The sequence below is a fragment of the Artemia sp. Qi Xiang Cuo genome, chromosome 11 (assembly GCF_049724085.1).
Source record: "Artemia sp. Qi Xiang Cuo chromosome 11, ASM4972408v1, whole genome shotgun sequence".
Taxonomy (NCBI): Eukaryota; Metazoa; Arthropoda; class Branchiopoda; order Anostraca; family Artemiidae; genus Artemia; species Artemia sp. Qi Xiang Cuo.
The window spans coordinates 25,228,584-25,256,298 of NC_142804.1; the positions used below are offsets into that span (position 1 = coordinate 25,228,584).

Here is a 27,715-nt window from a genome sequence, read left to right on the forward strand (position 1 = left end):
GTCTGGTGAGTTTTGTGGTAAGCAGTCAAGCAAAAACCCAGTTAACTCAAAGACAAACTTCCCGCTTGAAAATATTAAGAGAAATAATATTCAAGAACAATTTTCACAAAGCAGAGTACCAAAATTTACACAATTTCAGAAAGCCCTAAAAAAATAACACATGGGAGAAAATCCACAAAATTGACGACACATCATGAACAGTTGTAATGATACGCAAAATGTATTTTATTAACTACAATAATATGTATAAATGCTCATTACAACTCTTAGCGTATCCTAGAATAGTTTCTTCGAGGCAGCAGCAATTCAATCTTTTGGACATTTCAAACTGAAAGAAATTTGAGAGGACAGCCAGCGAACAGAAGAAACCAGAGAGATGATAGAAAAAAAACTGTATAAAGAGGAGTTTTAAGATGAATTGAAGGTTAGGTTCTCAAATTTACCAATATTAATAAATGTGTCAGTCGTAACGAAAAAAAGAAGAAATGGAAGAAAAAAAGTTCATCAAATCATTCTTAGCTCGACTGATAAGAAAAAAAATATCTGAATTGCTCAAGCAGGAAATATCTAAAAAAAAAACATCAATGCAAGTAGAAGGAATGTAAAATAAAAATATATATTTCACGGGTTTGCAGGTTAAGGAAAACAACATTACATCTTATCTCATACCTGTCATTAATGATGAGACAAAATCAAGAGCTATCCTACCTTCTTATTCATCTTTATATCAGTAAATACTGAATGTACCCGCCATGTCTTTGAAAACATAGAGCCAAAGGCCAGAGTAAATCCTGCCATGAGAGTCCAAACTCTTGCTGTACAAATAACTGGCAATGCCGCTTCACTGGTTAATCCAGAATCCAGTCCGAGTAGAATAACACTGGTGTATGTTAAAAAACAACCAACTATGATTACGTTGTTGAGGTAAGGACTCGACATTTTTATATTCCTGAAAAATAAATATGTTTAGAGTTAATAGAGAAGTGATAAGAAATGCTTAAAGACTACTTGGGTTTAAACGTCTCATTAAGATTCGAAGCAACAACCGCTGTTACGCACAAGCCAAACTATATTTGTAACAATGGTTCAATCTTGACTCTGATCAGTCAACTGTAAAAATCTTGTCAGGAAGAGGAGTAAATTTCAATGCCATCGGCTCTAGTAGTAGATTGCTAACTACCATTTCTACGAGACATATAGCCAAACAGGTTCTTCTAGTAGTTAATTCTACAGGTTATTACACTCTTTGCCAGGGGAATGGCGCAATTTCAAAGTTCAATGTCTTTTTGGTGATAAACCCAAACCAGCACGTCTTGTTTCGTTTTTATTCAATTATTTTTTGTATATATTCAGGTTTCATATTTGATTATACATTAGTTCTTAATAGTTTGTCTTCTAGATTACAGTAATATTTTGTAAATATCATTTACATAGTAAATTGGATAATACAAATAACTTTTTTGTGACTGAAAATTATTATCATTATTATATTAAAAATAAATTGTCATTAAGTTAAGGAAGAAATTCTTTCCTTACACTAGAACTAAGGGTACTTATGCACTTAGAAGCCTGTTGTTTTTAGGAACTGAAAAAACCTCTAATTCTCTTATAGGTTGAAATTTACAGTGTGATTTTTTATCGGGATCAATGGGTCTTTTAGATGTTTTTTTTGAAAAAAGTGCTCAGCTTTCGATCGATAATTTGGGATTAGAATAAAATGTTGATTTTTTAATGTATTAATTGTTACAAAATATTAATTTTTATAAAGATAACTGACCTTTTTTTTATTAATGTTTACGAAATTAAGTCCAGACAATTATTCAAAAAAAAAATTGTCTTTTAAGTAATGAAAGGAAAAAATTATTTAATTATAATTTGTGATTACATAAGTTAAAATTATATTAATTTTTACAACATCTTCCTTTTTTATCAATATCAGTGGCTTTTTTTAGGAATGTTTTTGAAAATACTTCTAGGCCAGTCTGCATTTACGGTGTGATTTTTATCAAGATCAGTGGCCTTTTTAGGGATGTTTTTGAAAAAAAGTGCTTAGCTTTCGATCGGTAAATTGGGATTAGAATAAAATGTTGATTCTTTTAATGTATTAATTGTTACAAAAGCTTCCTTTTTATTACAGTGTGATTTTTTTTTATCACGATCAGTGGTTTTTTTTTAGGGATGTTTTTTTTTGAAAATATTTCCTGGCCAGTCTGCGTTGAAGAATCTAGTCCTTAAATTTAATGCGTTAAAACCCACCCCCCCCTTTCCTCAAAAATAATATTTTTTAACTTCTAAACCTATTTAATAATTAACATTTTTATCTTAGCTATATGGAATTTGTCGAATTCAACATTACCTTATTCTCAAGCGTTTATAAGACTTAACTAAAATGTTGCTTTTTTAAGAGTGTATGTACAAAGACCGTCACGGACGCACGGACCTCGGGGGGAGGGAGGAGCAGTGTCTACCAGGCCCTACATCCTACAATTGACACCACTGAGTTTGATATCAAAATGTTTTTACGCTACTTTAGATTTCCAACATAAACTTACTTATTTTCAAAGAACCAAAAATGCGTTTTTGCTACATGCTAAATTTTTTGTTTTTTTTTTAAATGTAGAAGATACATTCAATAATACCCCTTCTGAGAAGAAAACAAGATATGGTGAACCTTAATTAATACTGGTCACAAGGGCGTCTGTTATCCAATTAGCTGGAAAAGTTACACAAGATCAAGACCATGCATCGAGCAACCGACTTGCAGTGACAGAGCCCTCTGACTCCCGCATTAGTTCCATGGCAATTGGAAGGAAGTTGAAAAGGGACTGGACTACTTTATACAATGTCTCAACTCAGCCTACTGAGGATTGTGAGCTCGAACCCCTTCAAGTTTTGCAAAGGAGGTCAGATATATAATTCCATTCATAATTTTTAATTATATACATTATTTTTTTCTATCCATATTTTAGAAATAAGACAAAATTTTATCAGGCGCAAAGCTTTTTATTAGTAAAAACTTAAAATTTTTTTACATGATCTTTAATTTTCTTTCATTAAAAAAATTAATGATATTTATGGAGTGCTTATCATTCATTTATAAAAAAAACTTACATTGTAAATTATAACCAAGATACATTCCATTGCAATAATTCCTTTAAAACAAAAAAAACAATTTGGTAATTCATGCTTGGAAAGTCACCCTTAAACTGATGTTATTGCGCTAAAACCATTTGAATTGTGTAAGATCGTCCCCATCGCTTCTTAATCTGCTTTGAATTGTAAATAGGTTTCCTGTGACAGGAAGAAGGTTTTAGTAATCACCAATTATGGGTTTCACAACTCAGGCAACTATTTTCGTTTTTGAAAGGTTCAAGAAAAGACTTTGAGACTGTTCTATTTTAACAGTGTTGTTAAGGCCGATCCCCCTCCACCGCTGAATGGGGAGCGCGTCTCCGCCAGCGACGTACGCGCCCGGGGCCCTCGGGTCCTCCCTGGGAGGGGTTTGGGGGGGGGGGCTCTAACCAGGAACATCCAACAGTTTAATTGTGACTTTGGACGGAGAAAAAAAGTTATTCTCTCTTACAAGAATCTATTTAGCCCAGGTCGAAAAAATCCATTAGCAAAAGACAAAGGAAAATACAGATTATTGAGAAAGTAACAACAACACCACCAAGCACTAACAGATGGTGCTCGTGTCCTTTAACTGAAGTCGAGGAGCAAGTTTTCGTAGAACATACTGCATCAGTCGAACAATGGTCAAATTTCATTGACAGTTATAATGAAGAGGCTCAAGGAATCGATTTGGACTCATATTTTGCATTTTTATTTAAAAAAAAAATTTGGAATAAAACCATTAATTTTTTCTATCATTCTCTTGTTCTAACTTACCGTTCTAAGAATAAGACTACATTTTCCCGACAAAAAAAATATTTTTTTTAACATGTTCAGTTGACATCATGAAAGACATAAGGCAATGTAACTTTTTCTTCTTCTTCTTCTTTTAATTGTTCAGGTGGTGGGACAATGACTATGAGAAATTGACAAAGTTTATTAACTATAAAAAATAATGGTTATTTCACATAAAAAATAAAACTTTTTTTTTCTACAGATTAAAAATATAGCACCCCCAGTGGCACCATTGGGTGATGAGGCAAGTATATTTACAGAACCAATTCTGTCACCACCAGCAGAGTTCAGGGATGAACCTACACTGATTCTAGACAATATGAAGTGGCATGAGGGATTCCCTAATGATGCTTTTAGGGAAGGGACCAGCTTGGAGGACTTAACTTTCGATATTGACATGCTTGAGGACCCAGAGTGGGCAGATAGTTTCATGCGTGAATATTTAGATGATGATGCTACAAGTAAATCTGAACTGGGTCCTCATAACGAAATTCCATCAGAGAAAAATACCGGCTGGCTTGATCAATTGTCCCAAAACCCCCTGGAATATGTACTAGGGGACCTCATGTCACATCCCTCCAATGTGATTGAACAGAATGGGAGTGGTGTTATTGACAATTCCCTGTCACCCTCCTCCACCATTCCGCTTAATAGTAGCAGTAGTAATACAACATCAGCTCATTCTTCCGGGGACATTTTTAATGAGAGCTTTGCAATTAGTGAATTGAGTACTGAACAAACAGGGACAGGACATCAAAACAGTGTTACGTCCCTGGACTTGCCTGATTTTATCTGTTATAATCTGCTCTATGTCATTTGAACACGTACAGGATAGATTTTAGCCTTCCCGAGGAAAACGCTGGCAATATTTTAAATAACCCTATGAAAAATCTCCATAGCTAGATCGAAAGAATTCGAGCACTTATTGATATTCAGATCCAGAATTGGGGAGGTCGAGGGGGAATTTAAGCATCAGTGAACCAAAAAGTCTACCGACAACAGGGAACATACAGGAGCGTTTTTTATTTTAACTTTTTGACAGGCAACCAGACTTTCCACCCAGGTCTAAATAAATTTTAAGACAATTTTTTCAACTGGGTAAACAAACTAATTTTAACTTTGGACACGTTTATCGAGAGAGGAAATGGTTCCACAATTTTTTACATTGAATACATGGATCTGAATCTCAATAGATTTAAAAAAAAACTTTATTTTAAGGGGGGTGGGTAATCTAAAAATAAAATGTCACCCAGATTTGTTGGCTACCAAAGGAGTTCAAGGTTTCGGATTTGACCCTGGACTTCAATGCTTTAAGTACGTATTTTAAGTGGCGGCCCATAAGAGATTATATAATGAGTCAACAAAGAAAAATCTATACAAACTTGATCGCAATGGTGGGCAAAATTTCCCTAAAGTAAATTTTGACTGTTTAGAGGGAAAATGTCCGGTGTTATATAAAGAAATAGGCATATTCAAAAAAGCAAATGAAACTCGTGGGGTGGGGGTAGCTGGTCTCCTGTACGACACAGGATTTGGAGCTGGGGGGGAAAAACCGATTTAAAAGGGGGTTTTGTACTCAGTGAGAACACCGATGGTAGAAAATGTTAAAAATTGGGCATTGATTATTTACCAGCCTCCCAAAGATGTAAATTCTTATGGTCATTTCTTCCCCGTTACAGCGATAAGTCGACTCTTCTCTCAAGGCGTGAAGAAGGGTGAAGGTTTCTATTGCCCCATGTGCCTTTCCCCATTCAAATCCGAACGAACTTTTTCAGATCACATAGAACCTTGCAAACTTCATGGAAATCAGAGAATAGATATGCCGGCAGAAGGCAGACATTTTACAATTTAAAAATTTCCAAAATTCTCTTCTGCAATCTGATAAAGTGTCTTTAGATTGTGAAACAAGACTGGTTGAGGTATCAGACCCATCAAGGTCGAATATAGTCAAGGAACACAAACTAGTTGCGTGTTCCTATGCACATGCCCGTCGCGACGCCAACAATAAAATACAATTGGAAGAGTTTTCTTTTACTATGGACGAGGAGGGCAGTATGGAAAAGCTATTGGTTTCTTTAATCAAAACGGCAAACAGAGCAATTTCACGATTACGTCATACTAATTATCCAATGACATTGTCGGATAAAGAGCAACTGGCGTTGGAAAAGGGGACAATGTGCTTGGTGTGTAGGGGTGCCCTTGCCCCAAAAGACGGGGTGCAGGACCACAATCACCTTATTGACTCCAATTCAACGGGACAAAGTAACTTTCGTGGGTGGGCTCACAATTCGTGTAATTTAAAAATTAAACAACAACTTTTTCTACCGGTTTTTATACATAACTCTAACTACGATCTGAAGTTTGTGCTACCTGCATTGGCACATCTTCAAAGAAATGGAACAGTGGATGATGCATGGGTGATAGACAGCTTTACGTACAAAATCATACCTAAATCCGCAGAAAAGTTGCTTGTTTTGGAATTTAAGTTAAAATTTATTGAAGCCGGTGTTGAGTACACGAAAAAAATTTGTTTTTTATATTCCTAAAGCTATGTCATCAATTCATTGAGTGCATTAATTTAATTGAAGAAAAACGATGACGATTGCAATGCTTTCCCCCTTCTCAATCAAAGATTTCCAAATGATTTATATGATTTATTAACGGTCAAGGGCATCTCTACTTCTGACCATTATTGTTCCATGTCGAGAGTCTCTGAGGAGGCTATTCCTCCAATTGAATCTTATTACGACAGTCTTCATGATCGTAGGTGCAACCACAAGGACTACAGTTTTGCTAAAAAAGTTTGGGCAGAGGGAGGGTGTAAAAATGGATTTGACTACTGCAAGCTGTATTTGTCGAGTGACGTGTTAACTTTGTTAGACATTATGTGTAAAAATACGGATAAAATCTATGAGGAGTTTAATCTTGATTTGGAGTATTATTTTTCTTCACCTCATCTAGTGATGGACCTTATCCTGAAAATTAGTGGGGAAAATATTGGGCTAATCACTGACGTTGACCGGCACCTGTTCATCGAGAGGTCAATGAGGGGGGTTTTGTTTTTAGCGGGGACCGTATCTTCGAAACCGATCCAACGGGGGAGAAGACGGGGACAAAATCAAAAGCAGTTGTCCTCGATATGAATTCTCTCTACCCCTCGGCCATTTGTCATTATGCACTATCTTGGGGTGACTATAACTGGTTCAATGATCCTCAATCTCCCCAGTTCCCCAAAAGTGACAGGGTTGAGGAGACTGAGCCAGTTGGGTGGTTTTTTGAAATCGATTGAAATATACCAGTTGAACTTCATGATTCAGTAAAGGATTTTGTTGTCCCCTGCCTCAATATACCTGTGACTAAAAACTCTTTGAGCCCTTTCAAGAGTTGTTTAGTCGAGATGGACGGATTACATTGGATGCCTTCAAAACAAAAGCTTATTGCCGAACGTTTGCAGAAAAAAAACATAGTTGTACATCATGTAGCATTAAAATGGATTTGTAACAATGGTTTCAACGTCACAAAGGTTCACCGTGCACTCGAGTTTAGTCAAAAACCCTATTTGAAAACATTTGTTGACACTTTTGTCAGCAAACGTTCTGCAGCAAAGACGAAAGCTGAAAAAGAAATTTATAAACTCATTTTGAATTCGGCTTTCGGCAAAATGTGTGGGAGTGTTCATAATAGGAAGCGTTGCGACGTTGTGACCGATTCAGAACAATGTGCTCGAATTATTGCCGATCCCAATTACACTTCCTTTACAATCATTGACCCGGACATGGTACTTTTGATTAGGAAAAAAAGACGCATTGTCCTAAATAAAAATATTGCTGCAGGCAGTGCTATCTTAGAGATCTCAAAAAAGCTCATGTTTGAGTTTTACTACAATGTGGCTAGGGTACAGTGGCCGGACAAGGGGCAAGTAGGGGTCTGCTACGGTGACACAGATTCTCTACTGCTCAAAGTAAAAACATCAACTCTGATTGATGATTTGGCGCAAGGTGAAATTATCAGCTCACGGATGGACTACACCAATTGGCGTGTTGGTCTTTACCCTGAGCTAGTAAAACGTCAGGCACCCAATCAACTTTTATTTTTAAAATCTGAAACGGGTAGCGACTTGATTTCCCGTGGTATGTTTGTAGGTCCGAAGGTGTACTTTATACATACATATGATGAGGAAATCAAGAAACGTTGCAAAGGAGTACCCACGCGCTATGTGGACAAGAATATCAATATGGAAATTTATAGTAATTGTATTGTTGAAAATGATAGTCCACGAGCAATAGTGTTGGCAATTCGTTGATTGAACTACAGTAACTATACTTTAAATGTAAAAAAAATAGCCATGAGTACCATTTCTGACAAGATCTATGTTTGTCAAGATGGTCTGACCACCCTCCCCCTTGGACACTATTTAACTTCAGACCGGATCGAATGTACTGCCCACCGGGAAAGTCTCGGTTTAAATAAAGTCCTGTAACTAATTTCCTAAAAACCTTTGGGGGGGGGGGGGGGGCCTCGCGACCCGGGGGGGGGGGGCCTCGCGGCCCGGGGGGGCGGCCGCCGCCAGCGCGGGGGGCGCTCCGTCACCAAAGTTATCTTTTTTGGACTTAGAGCAGATTTTTTTTTTTTCAAGTGCCATCTCTAATTTAATGTTTTTTTTTCTCTGTAAAAAAAAAAAATGTTTTTTCTCTCTGTGTGCATCCCATGTAAATGTTGTTGTTGTATTTTTTTTTTATTATAAATAAATTTTAAAAAAAGTGTATTTTTTTTCAAGTGCTCTCTCTAATTTAACGTTTTTTTTTCTATAAACAAAAAAAAAGTGTTTTTTCTCTGTGTGTACCTATGTAAATGTTGTTGTTGTATTTTTTATTATGAATAAATTTAAAAAAGTGTATTTTTTTTTCAATGTATTGTTAAATTTTTATGTTCATATAATAAAAGAAAAAAATATGATTCTTTGTCTTTGTCTTTGTCGTCTTATTATTGAAGAACAGAGTAGTAGTGAAAAAAATTATATAGTCATTACACAATTAGGGTCTACAGTTAGTTGTCCAGGTGAACTGTTGAAAGGAACATGTATCAATTTAAAACACCGTTCAGATCGTTTCTGTTTGGGCCCTTAATGTCTGGCAATACAACACTCTTAACTAAAATAATTAAAAATTGCGATAAAATGTTTTCGGAAAAGCCGAAAAAAATCTACTATTGCTATAGTATTTGGCAGGGGTCATACAATAAAATAAAAGCAATTGCTGGTGTCATGGGATTGGTGCAGATACAGTTCATACAAGGACTTGATGTTTTCAACATTATTGAACCAAACTCTTGGTTGATCATTGACGATCTGGCTGAATCCGTTGAACAATGGTCTCAGCAAATGCTGCAATTGTTCGCAGCTCCCTCTCATCACGAACAGATTTCCGTTACTCTGGTTCTGGTCAATCTTTCTCATCAGAGAAATGTATGCAAACACTTGCTTTGAACTGTACCTACTATATCATCTACAGAGTTGTTCTTGATTCTAGCTCAATAATAACTCTCAATAAACAAATCTATCCAGGAGCCCCCAAATTTTTGCTCTCAGCATACCAACAGTCAAAAAATAAACCTCACAGTTATATTCTGCTGGATCTTAATCAAAATACAACCAAGGATCTGCGTGTAGTCACAGATATTTTCGACAATGAAATTACAGTATATCTCCCCTTGAACACTAAAAAGACCTATTAGTCAATATCAAAACACTTAAGAATCTGAATGAAAATATGCATTTTTTGTCATTTAAATTAACTTCAAAACCTCCTCTTCGGGAGTCGATATTAAAATACTGCATTTACAACTAGTTTAGAAATCTCATATACGAAGTACGATTGAGATTAGCCGATTGTCGTTTCCAGATGCCAAAAGAAACTAAACAGCAGGCACAGTAACATCATTCCTTTGTACGTACATTGGCCTCTAAAAAGAAAGGAAAGAATTTTAAAAGGAAACGACTTCTTCAGGCGGGCGGTAGCTTTTTCACACTTTTACTGCCAATAATTGCAGGACTTGTAGACAGTTTTCTCTAGAGAGAATGGCAAAACACTAGAACTTTACTACGATAGAACTTTGTCTCACATCCTTGAAAAGATTTGTGAAAAATCCGAGACTGTTACACGAAAATTTCATCATAGTGAATTATAAAAAACTTATTTTTATATACGTTATTCTTCGCCAAATTTGAAAGCACTATTTTGCACATACCACTGCTGATCTCCAAAAAAAAGAATCCTTTCCTAACGCATCCACTGCTGAAACGAACTTAAAGAAGGAGGGCTTTGTGTCGCTTGTATTTAAATGTGGAAATATAATGCCCCACTCATATCTTGAACAAAGAAAACGACTCTTAACCTATCTCTTGGAAAGTGTATGGAACATTTTGTCATGTGTTGACGCTCTCACTGCCACAATGAAACTGAGCTAGCAGCATCAAAAAAATTGTCTGAGAGAGAGAGAGAGAGAGGAGTAAATCATCCTTGAGCACTATCTTTCTTGTGAAAAAAAAGTACTAAATTTCTAAAAACTAATGTTTAAAATCATATCCACAATATCATTTTGCTGCGTCTTGATCAATATATAAATAAATTGTGTTAATTCATTTGGACCGAAACGTAGAAGCTTCATACAATAGTCTAATGATGGAGAATCAGTTTTGATTATATCGACTAGCATCCCCCGAGAAAATATCTTCCTTTGAATAGACAACTCTAGAAAATAGTCATCTAGAATCAAACGTTTTTCCATAAGAACTAGATTCCTCATGATTCGATCTTTCTCAAATCTATTCATTTTTTAGAGTCCTAACTCTCTCACAACCAACTTCAGACTAATCAGAATCTCTTTTTGTACTCTAAAAAATATACGCTTGTCTACTTTAGAAAAAGAAAAAAATATCATTGATTTAGAAACAGTTTTATTGAACATAATTACAATAATAATAATCACTGATGCATTTTGTTCTCATCAATATATTTCGATAGAACATCTAATGCTGACCGAAGTTTATTTATATGGAGAATATTTACTTTTCCAGCAAAACAAAGCTGCTCCTCCTGCTTAAATTTGCTTATTGATATCACGTATATAGCATACATAGTGTCCCATTCAAGACATAGTCTACAACCGGCAGTTATTTCCACAGCTACATTAGGTACTTGTATACCGTTGCTGCTGCTGCTGTTGGTTCCATCATTAATCTCCAATAATGTAAATGCACCACTCATTTTTTTTCTCCACTAATATCCTCTCAAATAAAAACTATTCTCCTTGAATTCAATTCTCTTACTAATATGAATTGTAAAGAAAACTATTCCTTATATTCAAATCCTAATCACTAATCAAGATATACTCGTTCCTCTTGACAAAGAGTGTGATAACATGTTTACCTACTAGAAAAAACCTGTTTGGCTATATGTCTCGTAGAAATGGTAGTTAGCAATCTACTTCTAGTCATGCGTAATTTTGGGTTGGCAGCAGTTAGGTTCAGCGGCTGGTCGCCAAATCAGCATCTCAGGTCAATGGAACTCTTGGAAATTGGTTTACAGTCCGAACTAGGGCATGGGATGGCATTTTACTTTATTTTGATCCGTTTATTTCAGTCGTTCAACTCAATTTAAACTTGAAAATTGCTATGTTTCGCAGTTAAAACTTTCAATTACGGATCTAAATCTTGAAATAGATTTCTGTTGCTGCTATGGTAAAGTGAGGTATTGCAGCAACCATCTGTTTGCTCTGCCGGCAACATTGTTGCAGGAGCAACAATTTAATCTTATTTATTAGCCATCGATTTAAAGTCATAGTTATTCACCCTTCAAAATTCTAACAACGGAATGCATCAAGAATTTTTTTTTTCAAAAGATAAAACAAATTTTGAAACGCTGCTTAAAGGTGGTCTCAAAATGCACATTATTCTTACAACCAACTTTGCTTTTTATTTCCTGATATCCAATCCATATTGTTAATTTTAAACTGCATCTTGTGCAAAAAGTAATGCCTTATGCTTTGCGCCACAACATAAACCTATCATATTCCATGCTGAATCCCAAAATTTCAGCATGTACAAGCTAGGTCAACATTAATTTGTCAAGGAGGCACACTTGTGCCTCTTTAAAGAGGCGAACCACCACAATGTTAAGCGATTTCCGGTCCTAACGGTCGCAGAGAGACGGCGGTGATCGGATTTTGTAGCCTAAGCTCAAACTAAGAAACATGCAAAATTTCACCACCCCCCCTCCGACTTTATCTTCATGGGGGAAAGTGGGCCGGAAGTTTCGACCCTCCCACCACAGCCCCCCTTTAAAGTTGTCCAATTTGGCTGAAATTTAGAGGATAAGGTTTCCTAGGGCCTGGGAGCTTATCCTCAAAATTTCAGCTCAATCCGATCACTCCTTCCCTGTTTTCCAAAAACCAAATATAGCCACTTAATGTTCATCAAGTTATTTTTTTTATCAGACACGCCTAAAGGCCACAGTTGGCAACGAATCCGGGTGAATGAGGACTCATTCGAAGCGGAATTCGACCTGTTAGGGAGTGGGAGATTTTCAGACCGAAAAAAATTATCCCACGAATTTACATTTGCGAAAAACCTCGTTTTCCTATAAGAGCCCATGTTAATTTTTCCCACCACAGCCCCCCTTTAACGTTGTCCGATCGGGCTAAAATTTAGAGGATAAGCTTTCCTAGGGCCTTGGAGCTGTTAATTTTTGAAATTCCTATAGCAGAGTATTTCATTATTAAATTAGATCAAAATAGTCCTCTTAACCCACAGTTTATATAATTATCCAGTAAGCTTATCGCAGATCATTTCTGGTCTTCGTTCTCGGTGCGAACAAAAAGTTCCTCCCTCTTCTTCGTGCAGTTATGGATCAGTATGTTTGCGTCAATCAATGAGAAATGGTTAGAAAGTACATTATTCGAAATTGTGAAAGCAGAAAAAAACTTGGTGAGCCGGCCAAGTGGTTTGCAACTGTCCCATCTAACAGGTATGACTTAATTTATATACAAATTATGACTTAATCTATTATTTACATACAGTGGACTCAAATGATTGGCCTATGTAGGATTTTGTAAAAAAGGAGGCGGGGGGTTGATGAAATTTGTGAAAATAAGGAATTTTTTTTTCTTCTGATAACTGGTAGAATAGGTGGGATGGTTTCAGGGGCGGATCCAGGATTTTTTAGGGGAGGGGGCGCAAAGTTGGTTGATCCGACAAACTTACGTTAGGAGCAAGTTTAATTAATGCAAACTTGCATTAATTAGGTAAATAACACTATTGTATACTACTTTACGGGGGTAACCCGCGCCCCCCCCCCCTCTGTATCCGCAACTGGATAGTTTGTAATTTTTTTTTTCACGTCGTGATATTTATTTTTTCAGATTGTAGTTCCTGTGATATTTGAAAAGTCTAGTTACCTGTTTTGGCGGAGAGCCTAGATAACACTAGTTTTTTTTTCAATCAATGTTTTCATATGAAATGGGCAGACCTTTCCTGAACTTTAAACAATAAACACCTCTGTTTGAAAATCTTTGCACTTTCTGAATTTAGATAGCGATAAGGGTTCCTGATTGAGACCAATTTTAGGACTTGGGTTCTAATTATTATATAACAATGCGAAGCACCAAATATCATAAACAAATGTCATCGCTTTATGGCATTGTTCAAAGAAAGTTTATTTTTACTTGATTATTGTCGTAAATTTATTCTGTCTCTTTCTTTCCAATCTTAACCAATATTATATTTATCTTTTGTCTTATTACAGCCCACTATATGTATATTCATATGAATTGATATGAAGTGTTACCACCATACCAATTATTCTCCTTTCCTTTTTATTCTTTAATAATAATTTCTGGTCGTTTTGAGTTTGAATTATTGTATGCTTCTATTTCTACTGATCTTAAGTTTAATATGACCTTTACTTTTCTTTAAAAAAAACTTTATTTTTCGTAAAGTTTTCGTAGTGTATATATATATATATATATATATATATATATATATATATATATATATATATATATATATATATATATATATATATATATAAATATATATATATATATATATATATATATATATATATATATATATATATATATATATATATATATATATATATATATATATATATATATATATATATATATATATATATATATATATATATATTTATGTCGGTGCGTACAAACAGCTCCTCTCATTTGATCTGCCATCAGCGGTCCAATTACCCTGGAACACGTATTTTGGCAGAAACTTTCTCAAAATGCCTTTGAAACCAACTTGAGACTTCGAAACCTATTTTTAATTCCTAAAAACATCTAATAATAACATTACACTACTAACTACCGATTTTCATGTATGTATTGGAATAAATTAATTTAAAATTAGTTTCTTCAAAATTAGTGTTCCTACGTTGAAGCCAAGTTTCGCGTCCAAGAGAAATCTGACTTGTCTACCCGTGAAAAGATCTGATGCCGCTTATGTTTCTACGTTCTCTGGAGCACTCGCACCCCGGTCTTGGTTTTTATAATGGGTGAGATAGGGAATGATCATACTGGATAATTATATAAACTGTGTCTTAGCCTGGCGAGACCGACTGCAAGCTTCCAAAAATTCTAGCTCTTTCACAGAAGTTTTTTTTTGTCGAAAAACTAAAATTTTACTTTGTATTTGCTTGCGTCGAAAATAGATTGCAGAGACTAAAAATAATTTAAAAGAGTTTCTGATGGTACAGTGGTCACTATTCCTGTCTGTCATGCGGAAGACCCGGGTTCGACTCCCCGTCAGAGTAAATTTTTTATATATTGAATTTAAAGTAGTAGCTCTTAAAGTAGCCCGCTTTTGCAGCCTATTTTCTTAGGATTTTTATTTTGGGGGTCTACCACCCCCCTCAACCCCCACTTTTTCCCTTGCAAAGAAATGGTTTGCAACACGAACGAATTCTGCTTGAATTTTTTTACCGCAAGAACATCCTATTGCATCTCTTTGATTAAAAATAGTACTGAGCCTGTTTGCTGGATTTTTTACAGGAGATTTTTCCCTAACCGATAACAAGCTATAATGTGATGAACTTAACAATTTTGAACAGAAAAAACAGGGAACAGAAGCAGGGCTCAGAATAACAAGCAGTTTAGATTCAAATTGGTTCGGGTTCATCCGTTTTCCCATCATACATAATCACACTGAATACATAACTATACCTGGCACAGAGACAAGTTTGTAGTTATAACTGTAACAGACTGAGTTGTCATTGCCAAATTCTCTGAAGATTAAAAAAAATGCCATTGAAACAGTTTCATTCATGTTGGTACGACCAACTGATTGCAGGCTACAGGACTTAAAAAACCTTAACAAAAAAGGCTGCAAAAGCGGGGGGTTTGGGGGCGGCAGCCCACCAACTGTACCTCCTAATCCCTGTACTTTTTAAGATTCGAACTTGTGACTCAGCCTCTTTAACTCTTTAGAAAACGTAGTTTTTTTCAAATAATCTCGAAATATAACACCTATTAATGGTTTAATGTGTATTTGATTGTAAAAACAATTTGATTCCTTGTCCATTTGTCACTGAATGATTTAAACACACTTTACTATTAATTACTAAACTAGATCATTAAGTGGCACTTTTATCATTGCGCAGCCATTTGTGTTCAGACAAATTCTCCTACCATAAGAAGTGTAGGAAACCAATAAAAAGGATAAGCCAATTAACGGAAGCAGGTAACCCTCCTTCATGAAAAGGGACGAGCTGTACGATTCTTGCTTACAAGTTACTTTTTGCGATTGAGAAGAAATCCCAGAACAATGAAACTTTACATCCTACGGGCACCTGGATTTTAAGGTTCTAAATCGAACATTTTCTTGTTGGCGACTTCTTGAAAAAAGGTATCCTTTTACCAAAGTGAATACAAACTCTTTAATGTGGAAGGAAGGCCCAGACGGGGTGGAAGGATCTGAAAATTCATCCACTTTGTTTCTTTGGCCTGGAACTACTTGTCCCATAGGCTTAAAGAGATTCAAGGTCAGAAAAAGTAAATACGCCTCTGAAGATCACAGTTCATAAGTTTCATTGGCTCAAAGTACTTACGCCAAGATTCCCAAAAAATAGATAAAAAAAATACCTGCCTACTGCTATACAGAAGTTAGCTATTGTCTTTTGTCTTGGAGGATCAAAGGTCGTAAAAGTACGTAATCAAGCCTTCTCATAACCTCCATGCCTTCTCAAGACCAAAACATAATTTGAACTTTACTAAAAAAAAACGAAAATAAAAGAAAAATTACTGTGGATTGTCAGTTTAATATACACATACTGATATTTATTCCTTAAAGTTTTGAAAAGTTTTATTTGTAAAGTCAAAAAAGTGAAAATATTAAAATGTATTTTTTTTTCAGTAAAGAGTAAATTATGTTCTGGTCTTCAGAAGGCTTGGGGGTTTTCAGCCGTACTCATATTAATTTTTGCTCGTTTTGAGTTTGACTCGGTTATTTATCGTAATTTCTGCTCGTTTTGGGTTTCATTTACTTATTGATGGTGATTTGGGGTAATTTTACGCTTGGAATATCATTTGACTTTATTCTTTCCGACTGTCGGTTTAATGGAGCTCTTTACTTTTCTTTGAAAAACTAGTTTTGTGGAAAAAGTTTTTAAAATTACTATGTGAAGAGGATAATTCTTAAAAAGTACACTGTTAGATTAAAACGTGATTCGAACTAGTTAAGAAGACGGCATTTACCTCCAAACCTACCTCCATTTTCATTTCATTTTCATCCAGAGCGCTAAGAATCATAGGCAGCGCAAAAGCGCTGCCTAGGTAAAGAACGATGTTGGCGCAATGCATTATTTATTTATTTTTTTCTTTTAGACCAGGGCACTTCGTATCAAAGAAGTTGTCGTAGAAACTTCGAAAAGAGCTCATTCGGTTGGAAATTGGAAGGGCATGTGCCCTTTTTAATAGTCGAAAGTGATTGGAGGGCAACTAACACACCTTCCACGCACATTGCTTCCCCAAACACATCCAATCAAAATTTTGAGATAGCCATTTTGTTCAACGTAGTTGAAAGGTCTGGAAATTATACTTTTGAGGATGACAAATAACCCCCCATCCCTCAGGGCAAGGGTTGTAAATTATGCCCTGGGTGCATATAAGGTTTTTATAGAAAGTTTTGTCGTAGAAACTTCAAAAAGGGCTCATTTGATTGGATATTGAGAGACCTAGTGCCCCTTTTGATAGTTGAAAGCAATCGGAGGGTGAATAACCCCCCCCCCCCCACATACACACACCCTTCATTTCTCCGAATACTTTCGATCAAAATTTTGATATAGCCATTTTATTCATCGTAGTTGAAAAGTCTTGAAATTATGTCTTTGAATATGACAACCCCTCATAGCCCTTAGAACAAGGGTTGTAAGTTGTGCCCTTGGGGCAAATAAGATTTTTATAGGAATCCTTGTCGTAGAAACTTCACAAAGGGCTCATTCTATTGGACATTGAGAGGACTAGTGCCTTTGTTATCAGTCGAAACATGATCAAAGGGCAAATCCCGACCCCTTCCCCACGTCCATCTTTTCCTAAAACACTTCCAATAAAAATTTTTAGATAACCATTGTCTTCAACGTAGTTTAAAGTTGCGGAAATTATGTCTTTGAGGATGATAAATCCCCTCACCCAGCCCCCTAGCCCTAGTGTCATTTTAAGAGTCAAAGTGATCGGAGGGTAGCTACCCCCTCCCACACACAAACACACGTAGTATTGTCCCGGAATGCATGTAATAGAAATTTTGACACAGCCATTTTATTCAAAATAGTCTAAATGTTATATAACAAGGCTCTTGAGATTGAAATAAACCCCCAGAGCCTGGGGGCAAGTTTGTAAGTTATTCCCCGGGGGCATTTAAGGTTTTTATCTAAGGGATGGTTGTATAAACTTTAGAGGAGGCTCCTTTGGTTGAAAATGGAAATTTCTAGTTTTCTTTTAAGAGTGAAAAGTGATGGAGGGCATTAAGCCCCCCCCCCAACTAACCCCTTTCACCAAACAAATCTGATTGAGGTTGTGAGATAGCAATTTTGCTCAAAATAGTTCAAAGAACATATAACATCGCCTCTGGGGTATACTCAACCCCCCAGTACCCTGGGGATAAGGTTGTAAGTCACGCCCTGGGGCATATAAGGTTCTTATGGAATGGGAGGTCGTAGTAACTTCAGATGGGGCTCACTTGATTTGAATTTGGAAGTTATGTGGCCCTTTTTAAGAGTCAAAAGTGATTTGAGAGCAGTGCTTCTATTTCTACTATATTTTAGAGTAGACTAGTTTATTTTGAATGTTTCTCCTCTAATATTTATAGACCTACCTTAGTACTTTATTTCTACTTTAAATTTTGATTTTCCACTTTTTTCCTTGCCGAGCTTATGGATTTTTGATACGGAAATAAGAATTTTGGATACAACGGCGGGAGTTAGGCAAAACCGATTGACAAACTTTCTTGTTTTTGTCAGACTTGGATAAACCCGCAAAATTTGAAACAAAATAACCAACGCGGAAGGACTGAATGTTTGATTTTTAGAACGGTGTGACATTCATCAAGACACCATATGGAGTGATAAAGTTCACTAGCGTTCTTCATGTCATTCGGTTTATTTTTGAACTTTCCTGCTGAAATGTTGTTGTGGAAAGACTTTTCAGAGTTCTGAAAACAGTAAAAAATGAAAAGAAGAATGGGCTCAAAGGCATTAATTTGGCTACCACGATTTCTGTCAAATATGGAATAAAGCGTAAAGCCCCCTCTACGTTCAACAAGAGTTCAAAGAAAAAAATGAAGTCTGTGAAATCCGATGCGACTGCGTCCCAATGCGTCGCTTTTTTAGACATTGGGAAAGACGATGGGAATGGCGAAGACAACGCTGACTCGGTGTATTAATCTTAGTATTTGGTGTTTTCTCTTAAATCTTATTATTTGGTAATTCTCATTAAAATTTTTTGACTACAAATTAAAGTGCGTCTACATTCGGGACTGTCTGGAAAAGTGGGAGGCCTGTATCAGTCTACACTAGTTAAAATCAAATAATTCAAAAGATCCAAAGTCAGGCACTGTCCTTAAATCAAGCTTTAAGTGATTCATTTTTGCTACTATACTCTGCTTCAAATTAACAACTCAATATAAAAAAAAAGACGAAATAAAAATAATGCGTGAAAAAGCGACCGGTTGGATATCATTCATGCCAATCCTTCGTACCAAACGAAATGAAAAAGAGGGTGTTGCAAAAGTAGTAATAGAGAAGAAAAAATAATGGCAAAGAAAAACAAATAAATAAAATATATTCATATGGTCCAGAGTCTGAGATATGGACCCGGAATCTATAAATCATAACCAAGCTTAACTAGTCGATAAATATGAAGCATTGTCTTAAACGTCAAAAGAAGATATTTTGGTACACGATAAAGGTCTTGAGTCAAACAGTTCGTGGTAACGAACTGTAAGTAAGGAGCGACCCGGCTCAATGGTAACCGAAACTCTAAAAAACGGGATTTTGATACCAATAGATACATCAAAAGAATCAGATTTTAATTCTGATTTCAAATATATAAGTTTCATTAAGTTTAATCTTACCCATCAAAAGTTACGTGCCTGAGAAAATTTGGTTGATTTTCGAAAATAGGGGGAAAGACCCCCTAAAAGTTATAGAACCTTAATCAAAATCCCACCATCAGATTCAGCGTATCAGAGATCCCTAAAATAGTAGTTTCAAGCTCCTATCTTAAAAAATGAGGAATTCTGTATTTTTTTGCCAGAAGAAAGATCATAGATGTGTGTTTATTTGTTTGTTTGTTTGTTTTTTGTTTTTTTTCCAGGGGTGATCGTATCGATCCAGTGGTCCTAGAATATCTTGGTAGGGCTCATTCGAACGGAAATTAAAAGTTCTAGTGCCCTTTATAAATGACCAAAAAAATGGAGGGTAACTAGGCCCCCTCCCACGCTCATTTTTTTCCCAAAGTCACCCGATCAAAATTTTGAGATAGCCATTTTGTTCAGCATGGTCGAAAATATGATAAAAATGTCTTTTAGGATGACTTGATCCCCCAAAGTCCCCAGGGGAGGGCTGAAAGTTATGAACTTTACTCAATGTTAACATATAGTATTGGTTATTGGGAAGTATACAGACTTTTTCAGAGGAGATTTTTTCTGGTAGGTGGGGGAAGGAGAGGGTCGGGGGCTATATGGAAGGATCTTTCCATGAAGGAAGTTTTCATGGGGGAAGGGACATTGCTATGACGGGGGTGCCGGATTTCCCAGCATTATTAAAGAAAAAGATCAGGAATTAAATAAAAAAAAAATAATTTTTTCAACTGATAAACTGATTGTGATTAAGAGGTTATTTTTAAAGAACTGGAAAAAAAATTAGAATTATAGTTTAAAGAGCAGGGTATTGAATAGGGGGCGAACCCCCTAATATACGTGTTAAAAATTTATGAATATAGAAGTTCGTTACGTAATTTAATTCTAAGTTACGTATATTTATTACTAATAAAAACGTTCGTAAATAAAATTAAACAAGTTTCGAGAAAGCCATTTAACCAAATATAATATGCAAATTTTGTTTTAATTATTCATGTACGGTGAGCCAAAATCAAAACCTGCATTAATTCAAAAATGTTCAAAAATTAAATAAAAAAAAAAAAGTTTTTTAACTGAAAGTAAGGAACGACGTTAAAACTTAAAACGAACAGAAATTATTCCGTATATGAAGGGGGCTGTCCCCTCTTCAACGCCTCGCTCTTTACGCTAAAGTTTGACTTTCTCACAAATCTATTTTTTTAAACAATAAAAAAACTTTAGCGTAAAGAGCGAGGCGTTGAGGAGGGGACAGCCCCCTTCATATACGGAATAATTTCTGTTCGTTTTAATTTTTAACGTCGTTTCTTACTTTCAGTTAAAAAAACTTGTTTTTTTTATTTAATTACAAAAAAAATCGTCTTGAACAAATGCTATTAAAAATCAGCCTAATAAGTATTTCCTTGTAACTTGGAAAAAAGTCAGAAAATGGGGAAACTTTTAGGGATTTTCCACCTGCCTTTTAGGGATTGAAAAAGCTTCAAGTGAAACACTGGTAATATAGCGTAAGAATCAATTTTGTTAACATTCCTGTTCAAATAGTAAGCACAATAACATACTTACTTCCGGATTGTGTCCTAATATAATTTTACTTTTTTTTTGACTTTTAGATACTTTATTCCCATATTAGTGGAATGGAAGCACTGTTTAAGAGCAAACAGCCCGCACCCACACTCATCGTTTCCCAACGACGTCCGATTAAAATTTTGAGATAGTAAAGTTTTTCACTGTAGTCGAAGGGTCCAGAAATTATGTCTTTGAGGAAGACAATCCAACCGCCACACCTCTCAAGGCAAGGGTTGTAAGTTATTCCCCGGGGGTACATAAAGTTCAAGTAGAATAGTAGTGGTCGTGCATACTTCGGAGAGGACTCATTAGATGGGTAATATGAATTTCTAGTACCCTTTTTAAGAGTCAAAGTGATCTGAGGGCAGCTACCCCCTCCCCCTCAACACGTTGTTTTTCCCGGAGTACATCGAATAAAAATTTTGTGACAGTCAGTAGAGATGCCTCAGGAGGTCCTACTGGCACACCATATATGGGCATAGCCTCCCTAGGGAGAATGATTGCGTAATGGGGTCAATGACCTCTTTCTCCAGGTGTGTTTTTGGCACGCCCTCAGCGAATGTCAATGTTGTTATTGTTTCCGAGGCAAAATGCCAAGGTCAATGTTGTTTTGAACAGAGTCATTTGGGAGAACACGTGGTTAATGGGATCAATGTTGTTATCGTTTCCGAGTCAACTTTCTTTTCTGGTCAGTCTAGAGTTGGCAGTCATTAATCAAATTGTTTCCAGGGAGTGTCTGACAGATGACGTCAAGTTAATTAATGTCTTTGGAGTTCGACCAGAATTGTCTCCGAGACAAAGTTTTGATCACACATGACAGATGATGTCATGATTGATTGATTGACACGAAAGGGGAATTAATTTGTTGTTCTAAAGAGAATTGATTCACGAAAGGGAAATTAATTTGTTGTTTCTAACAAGAGAATCGTTTCCGAGCAGACGTATTGATCTTAGCGCGCGAAAAGGTTTCCAAATAATTTGAAATGCATTGGCGCAGAGATGCCAAACAAAAGGAACATACCGAAATTCCGTTTAGGGATAATTTTGGCGAAACCGTTTTAGCTATTTTATGGAACTATTTCGGCGAAACAGCTAGAGACATTTTAAAAGGTGATTTTTGAAGAGATTTTGGAGGAGGTTTTGAGTGTGGTCGTTATAATACACAAGTTGTATTTTAACAGTGTTGTGAGGTCCTCTACCCCAACCCCAAAGGCTTCTCATACCCCACCCCCACCCCGAAGGAAGCCCCCGGTCCTCAAAGGCCCCCCAAGCTCTCAAAGGGCCACCGGAGCCCCCAAAGGCCCATCCAGACCCCCAAAGGCCATCCCCGGGTCCCCCAAAGGCCCATCGAGCTCCCGAAGGACCAACGGGATCCCAAAGGCCCTCCACCGGTCCCCAAATGTCCCCCAGGCCCTCAACTGCCCTCACTGTGCCCCGAAGGAAGCCCCCCCGGTCCTCAAAGGCCCCCCAAGCTCTCAAAGGGCCACCGGAGCCCCCAAAGGCCCACCCAGACCCCCAAAGGCCATCCCGGGCCCCCCAAAGGCCCATCGGGCTCCCGAAGGACCAACGGGATCCCAAAGGCCCTCCACCGGTCCCCAAATGTCCCCCAAGCCCTCAACTGCCCACCCTGTGCCCCAAAGGCCCACCCGGTGCCCCCAAGGCCCGCCCCCCGCCCCCCACAGGCCCCCAAGGTCTCAAAGGGCCTCCGGAGCCCCCAAAGGCCCACCCAGACCCCCAAAGGCAATCCCCGGGCCACCCCAAGGCCCTCCTCCGGCTTCCAACGGCCCTCCCTTGGTCCCCAAAGGTCCCCCAGGCTCCCAACGGGCCCCCCGGACCCCACCCGGCCGGCCCCCGACCCCCCCCGGCCACTCGGATACCCCCTGATCAATAAGTGCTCCAGGGCCCCCAGGCCCCCCCATGCTCTCCCCCGGCGCACAAACGACACCACAGCCCTTGGGGTAGTTTTAGTTAACATTCGATACTGTTTTAGCTTAGAGTCTTAACTTAGAGTTTTTGTTGAAGTTCTAGTTTAGTTTAATTTTAGTTAAGAGTTTGATGTTTTACCTTTGAATTTCAGTTGGATTTTTAGTTAGTTTAGTTAAGAGTTTGGTGTTTTAGCTTAGAGTCCTAGATTAGAGTTTAAGTTAGAGTTAAAGTTTATTTTAGTATTAGTTAAGAGCTTAGAGTTTTTAGCTTAGAGTCTTAGCTTAGAGTTTTAGTTTAATTTTAGTTAAGAGTTTGATGTTTTACCTTTGAATTTCAGTTAGAGTTCTAGTTTAGTTTAGTTTTAGTTAAGAGTTTAGAGTTTTTAGCTTAGAGTCTTAGCCTAGAGTTTTTTATGAAGTTCTAGTTTAGTTAAGCTTTAGTTAATAGTTTAGAGTTTTAGCTTAGAGTTTTTTGTTGAAGTTATAGCTTAGTTAAGAGTTTGATGTCTTACCTTTGATTTTCATTTAAATTTCTAGTTTAGTTTAGTTTTTTTTTATTTTTGCTATTTTGATATTTTGGTCTTAGCTTAGAGTTTTTGTTGAATTTATATTGGATTTATTTTTTATTTTAGATTTTCTATTCGTATATTATGTTCATATATGGTATTATGTTTTCTTTTTATTTTGTAGTTTTATTTTATTTTAGATCATATTTTTTTATATTATTACTATATTATTGTTTTTTTTGTTAGATTTCTATTTTATTTTAATTTTATTTAATAGTTTGATTTTTTTTACCTTTGAGTTTCAGTTAGAGTTTTAGTTTAATTTTAGTTAAGAGTTTGATGTAATACCTTTGAATTTCAGTTGGAGTTTTAGTTTGGTTTAGTTAAGAGTTTGGTGTTTTAGCTTAGAGTCATAGCTTAGAGTTTTTGTTGAAGTTCTAGTTTAGTTTAGTTTTAGTTAAGAGTTTATAGTTTTTAGCTTAGAGTCTTAGCTTAGAGTTTTTGTTAGAGTTCTAGTTTAGTTTAGTTTTAGTTAAGAGTTTGATGTATTACCTTAGAGTTTCAGTTAGAGTTCTAGTTTAGTTTAGTTTTAGTTAAGAGTTTAGAGTTTTTAGCTTAGAGTCTTAGCTTAGAGTTTTTTTTGAAGTTCTAGTTTAGTTTAGTTTTATTAAATAGTTTATAGTTTTAGCTTAGAGTCTTAGCTTTAAAGTTTTTTTTGTATTACTAGATTAGTTTAGTTTTAGTTTAGATAGGATTTATTGTGTTCTTTTTATATTTTTTTTTTCATTTATTTTGTTTTTTATAGTTTTTTAGAATATATTCTTATATTATATGGTTTTTTATATATATATTGTATTTTAATTTGATATAATAATTAATAGTTTTAAACGATTTTAATATATTAGAGTTTTAGTTAGAGTTCTAGTTTAGTTTAGTTTTAGTTAAGAGTTTAGAGTTTTAGCTTAGAGTAGTAGCTTAGAGTTTTTGATACAGTTCTAGTTTAGTTTAGTTTTAGTTAAGAGTTTCGAGTTTTTAGCTTAGAGTCTTAGCCTAGAGTTTTTGATAGAGTTCTAGTTTAGTTTAGTTTTAGTTAAGAGTTTGATGTTTCACCTTAGAGTCATAGCTTAGAGTTTTTTTGTTAGAGTTCTAGTTTAGTCTAATTTTAGTTAAGAGTTTGATTTTTTTACCTTTGAGTTTCAGTTAGAGTTTTAGTTTAATTTTAGTTAAGAGTTTGATGTAATACCTTTGAATTTCAGTTGGAGTTTTAGTTTGGTTTAGTTAAGAGTTTGGTGTTTTAGCTTAGAGTCATAGCTTAGATTTTTACTTAAAGTGATAGTTTAGTTTAATTTTAGTTAAGAGTTTGATGTCTTACCTTTGAGTTTCAGTTAGAGTTCTAATTTAGTTTAGTTTTAGTTAAGAGTTTAGAGTTTTTAGCTTAGAGTCTTAGCTTAGAGTTTTTGTTGAAGTTCTAGTTTAGTTTAGTTTTAGTAAATAGTTTAGAGTTTTAGCTTAGAGTCTTAGCTTAAAGTTTTTGTTGAAGTTCTAGTTTAGTTTAGTTTTAGTTAATAGCTTAGAGTTTTTGTTAGAGTTCTAGTTTAGTTTACTTTTAGCTAAGACTTCAATGTTTTACCTTAGAGTCATAGCTTAGAGTTTTAGTTAGAGTTCTAGTTTAGTTTATTTTTAGTTTAGAGTCTTAGCTTAGAGTTTTTGTTAGAGTTTTAGTTTAGTTTAGTAATAGTTAATATTTACGAGTTTTTAGCTTGGAGTCATAGACTAGTGTTTTTGAGAGATTTCTAGTTTAGTTTACTTTTAGTTAATAATTTTATGTTTCACCTGGTAGTCATATCTGGTAGTTTTAGCTTTGGTCCTAGTTTAGTTTTATTTAATATTTTCTAGTTTTATATTAGTATTAAATTATAGTTTTTGTTATAGTTCTAGTTTAGTTTAGTTTTAGTTTAGAGTTTTTTTTTATACTTATAGTTTCAATTAGAGTTCTAGCTTTGTTTATTTAAAGTTACGAATTTAGAATTTCAGCTTAGTGTCAGATCTTAGATTTTTAATTAAAGTTATAGTTTTGTTTAGTTTTAGTTAAGAGTTTCCAGTTTTAGCTGAGTCTTAGCTTAGAGTTTTTGTTAGAGTTCTTGTTTAGTTTAGTTTTAGTTAAGAGTTTAGAGTTATAGCTTAGAGTCTTAGTTTAGTTTAATTTTAGTTAAGAATTTGATGTTTTACCTTTGAGTTTCAGTTAGAGTTCTAGTTTAATTTTAGTTAAGAGCTTGGTGTTTTTACCTTTGATTTTCATTTAGAGCTATAGTTTAGTTTACTTTTAGTTAAGAGTTTAGTGTTTTACCTAAGAGTCATAGCTTAGAGTTTAAGTTATAGTTCAAGTGCATTCTTAGTTAATATTTTAGATTTTTTACTTATATTCTTAGCTTAGAGTTTTTGTTAGAGTTCTAGTTTAGTTTAATTTTAGTTAAGAATTTGATGTTTTACCTTTGAGTTTCAGTTAGAGTTATAGTTTAGTTTAGTTAAGAGTTTGGTGTTTTAGCTTAGAGTCTTAGCATAGAGTTTTGGTTAGAGTTCTAGTTTATTTTAGTTTTAGTTATTAGTTTAGATTTTTTATCTTAGAGTCTTAGATTATAGTTTATGTTGAAGTTCAAGTTTAGTTTATTTTTAGTTAATAGTTTAGAGTTTTAGCTTAGAGACTTAGCTTAGAGTTATAGTTTTAGTTTAGTTTTAGTTAAGAGCTTAGAGTTTTAGCTTAGAGTCTTAGTTTAGAGTTTGTGTTGGAGTTTTAGTTTAGTTTAGCTAAGACTTCAATGTTTTACCTTAGAGTCATATCTTAGAGTTTTAGTTAGAGTTCTAGTTTATTTTAGTTTTAGTTAAGAGTTTATATTTTTAGCTTAGAGTCTTAGCTTAGAGTTTTTGATAGAGTTCTAGTTTATTTTAGTTTTAGTTAAGAGTTTAGAGTTTTTAGCTTAGAGTCTTAGCCTAGAGTTTTTGATAGAGTTCTAGTTTAGTTTAGTTTTAGTTAAGAGTTTAGATATTTTACCTTAGAGTCATAGCTTAGAGTTTTAGTTAGAGTTCTAGTTTAGTCTAGTTTTAGTTAAGAGTTTCGGGTTTTAGCTTAGAGTCTTAGCTTAGAGTTTTTGTTAGAGTTCTAGTTTATTTTAATTTTATTTTAGAGTTTTAGTTCATAATTAGAGTTTCAATTAGAGTTCTAGTTTGGTTTTGTTAAAGTCATGAATTTAGAGTCTTAGCTTAGTGCCATAGCTTAGATTTTCATTTAAAGTGATAGTTTGGTTAAGTTTTAGTTAAGAGTTTCGAGTTTTAGCTGAGTCTTAGCTTAGAGTTTTTATTAGAGTCCTTGTTTATTTTAGTTTTAGTTAGTAGTTAAGAGTTTTAGCTTAAAGTCTTATTTTCAAGTTTTTGTTGAAGTTCTAGTTTAGCTTAGTTTTAATTTATAGTTTCATATAAGACTTATATTTTTTTTTATAGTTATATTTTAGTTTTAGTTAAGAGTTTTAGCTAAGACTTAGAGTTTTTGTTAGAGTTCTAGTTTAGTTTTAGTTAAGAATTTGATGTCTTAGCTTAAAGTTTTTGTTAGAGTTCTAGTTTAGATTAATTTTAGTTAAGAAGTTGATGTTTTACCTTTGAGTTTCAGTTAAAGTTCTAGTTTAGTTTACTTTTAGTTAAGAGTTTAGTGTTTTACCTTAGACTCATAGCTCAGAGTTTTAGTTAGAGTTCTAGTTTAGTTTAGTTTTAGTTAAGAATTTTACCTTAGAGTTTTACCTTCGAGTTTTTTTGTTAGAGTTATATTTTAGTTAAATTTAGTTAAGAATTTGATGTTTTACATTTGAGTTTCACTTAGGTTTCTAGTTTAGTTTAATTTTAGTTAAGAGTTTAGCGTTTTAACTTAGAGTCATATCTTAGACTTTTTGTTAGACTTCTAGTTTAGTTTAGTTTTAGTTATGAGTTCAGAATTTTAGCTTAGAGTCATAGCTTAGAGTTTTTGTTCGAGCCCTAGGTTGTTTTAGTTTTAGTTAAGAATTTATTGTTTGTAGCTTATAATCTTAGCTTAGAGATTTTGTTGAAGTTCTAGTTTAGTTTATTTTTATTTAATAGTTTAGAGTTTTATCATAGAGTCTTAGCTTAGAGTTTTTGTTGAAGTT

General features: G+C 35.0%; 1 protein-coding gene across 1 annotated transcript in view; it reads right to left on the reverse strand.

The window, feature by feature from the left end:
* Positions 1-27,715, reverse strand: part of GABA-B-R2 (gamma-aminobutyric acid type B receptor subunit 2) — a 302,526-nt gene that overhangs the window by 189,329 nt on the left and 85,482 nt on the right. The window contains exon 5 of the mRNA XM_089096425.1: positions 709-949. Within this exon, the coding sequence (XP_088952551.1) occupies positions 709-949 (241 nt within the window). The remainder of the gene's footprint in view (positions 1-708; positions 950-27,715) is intronic.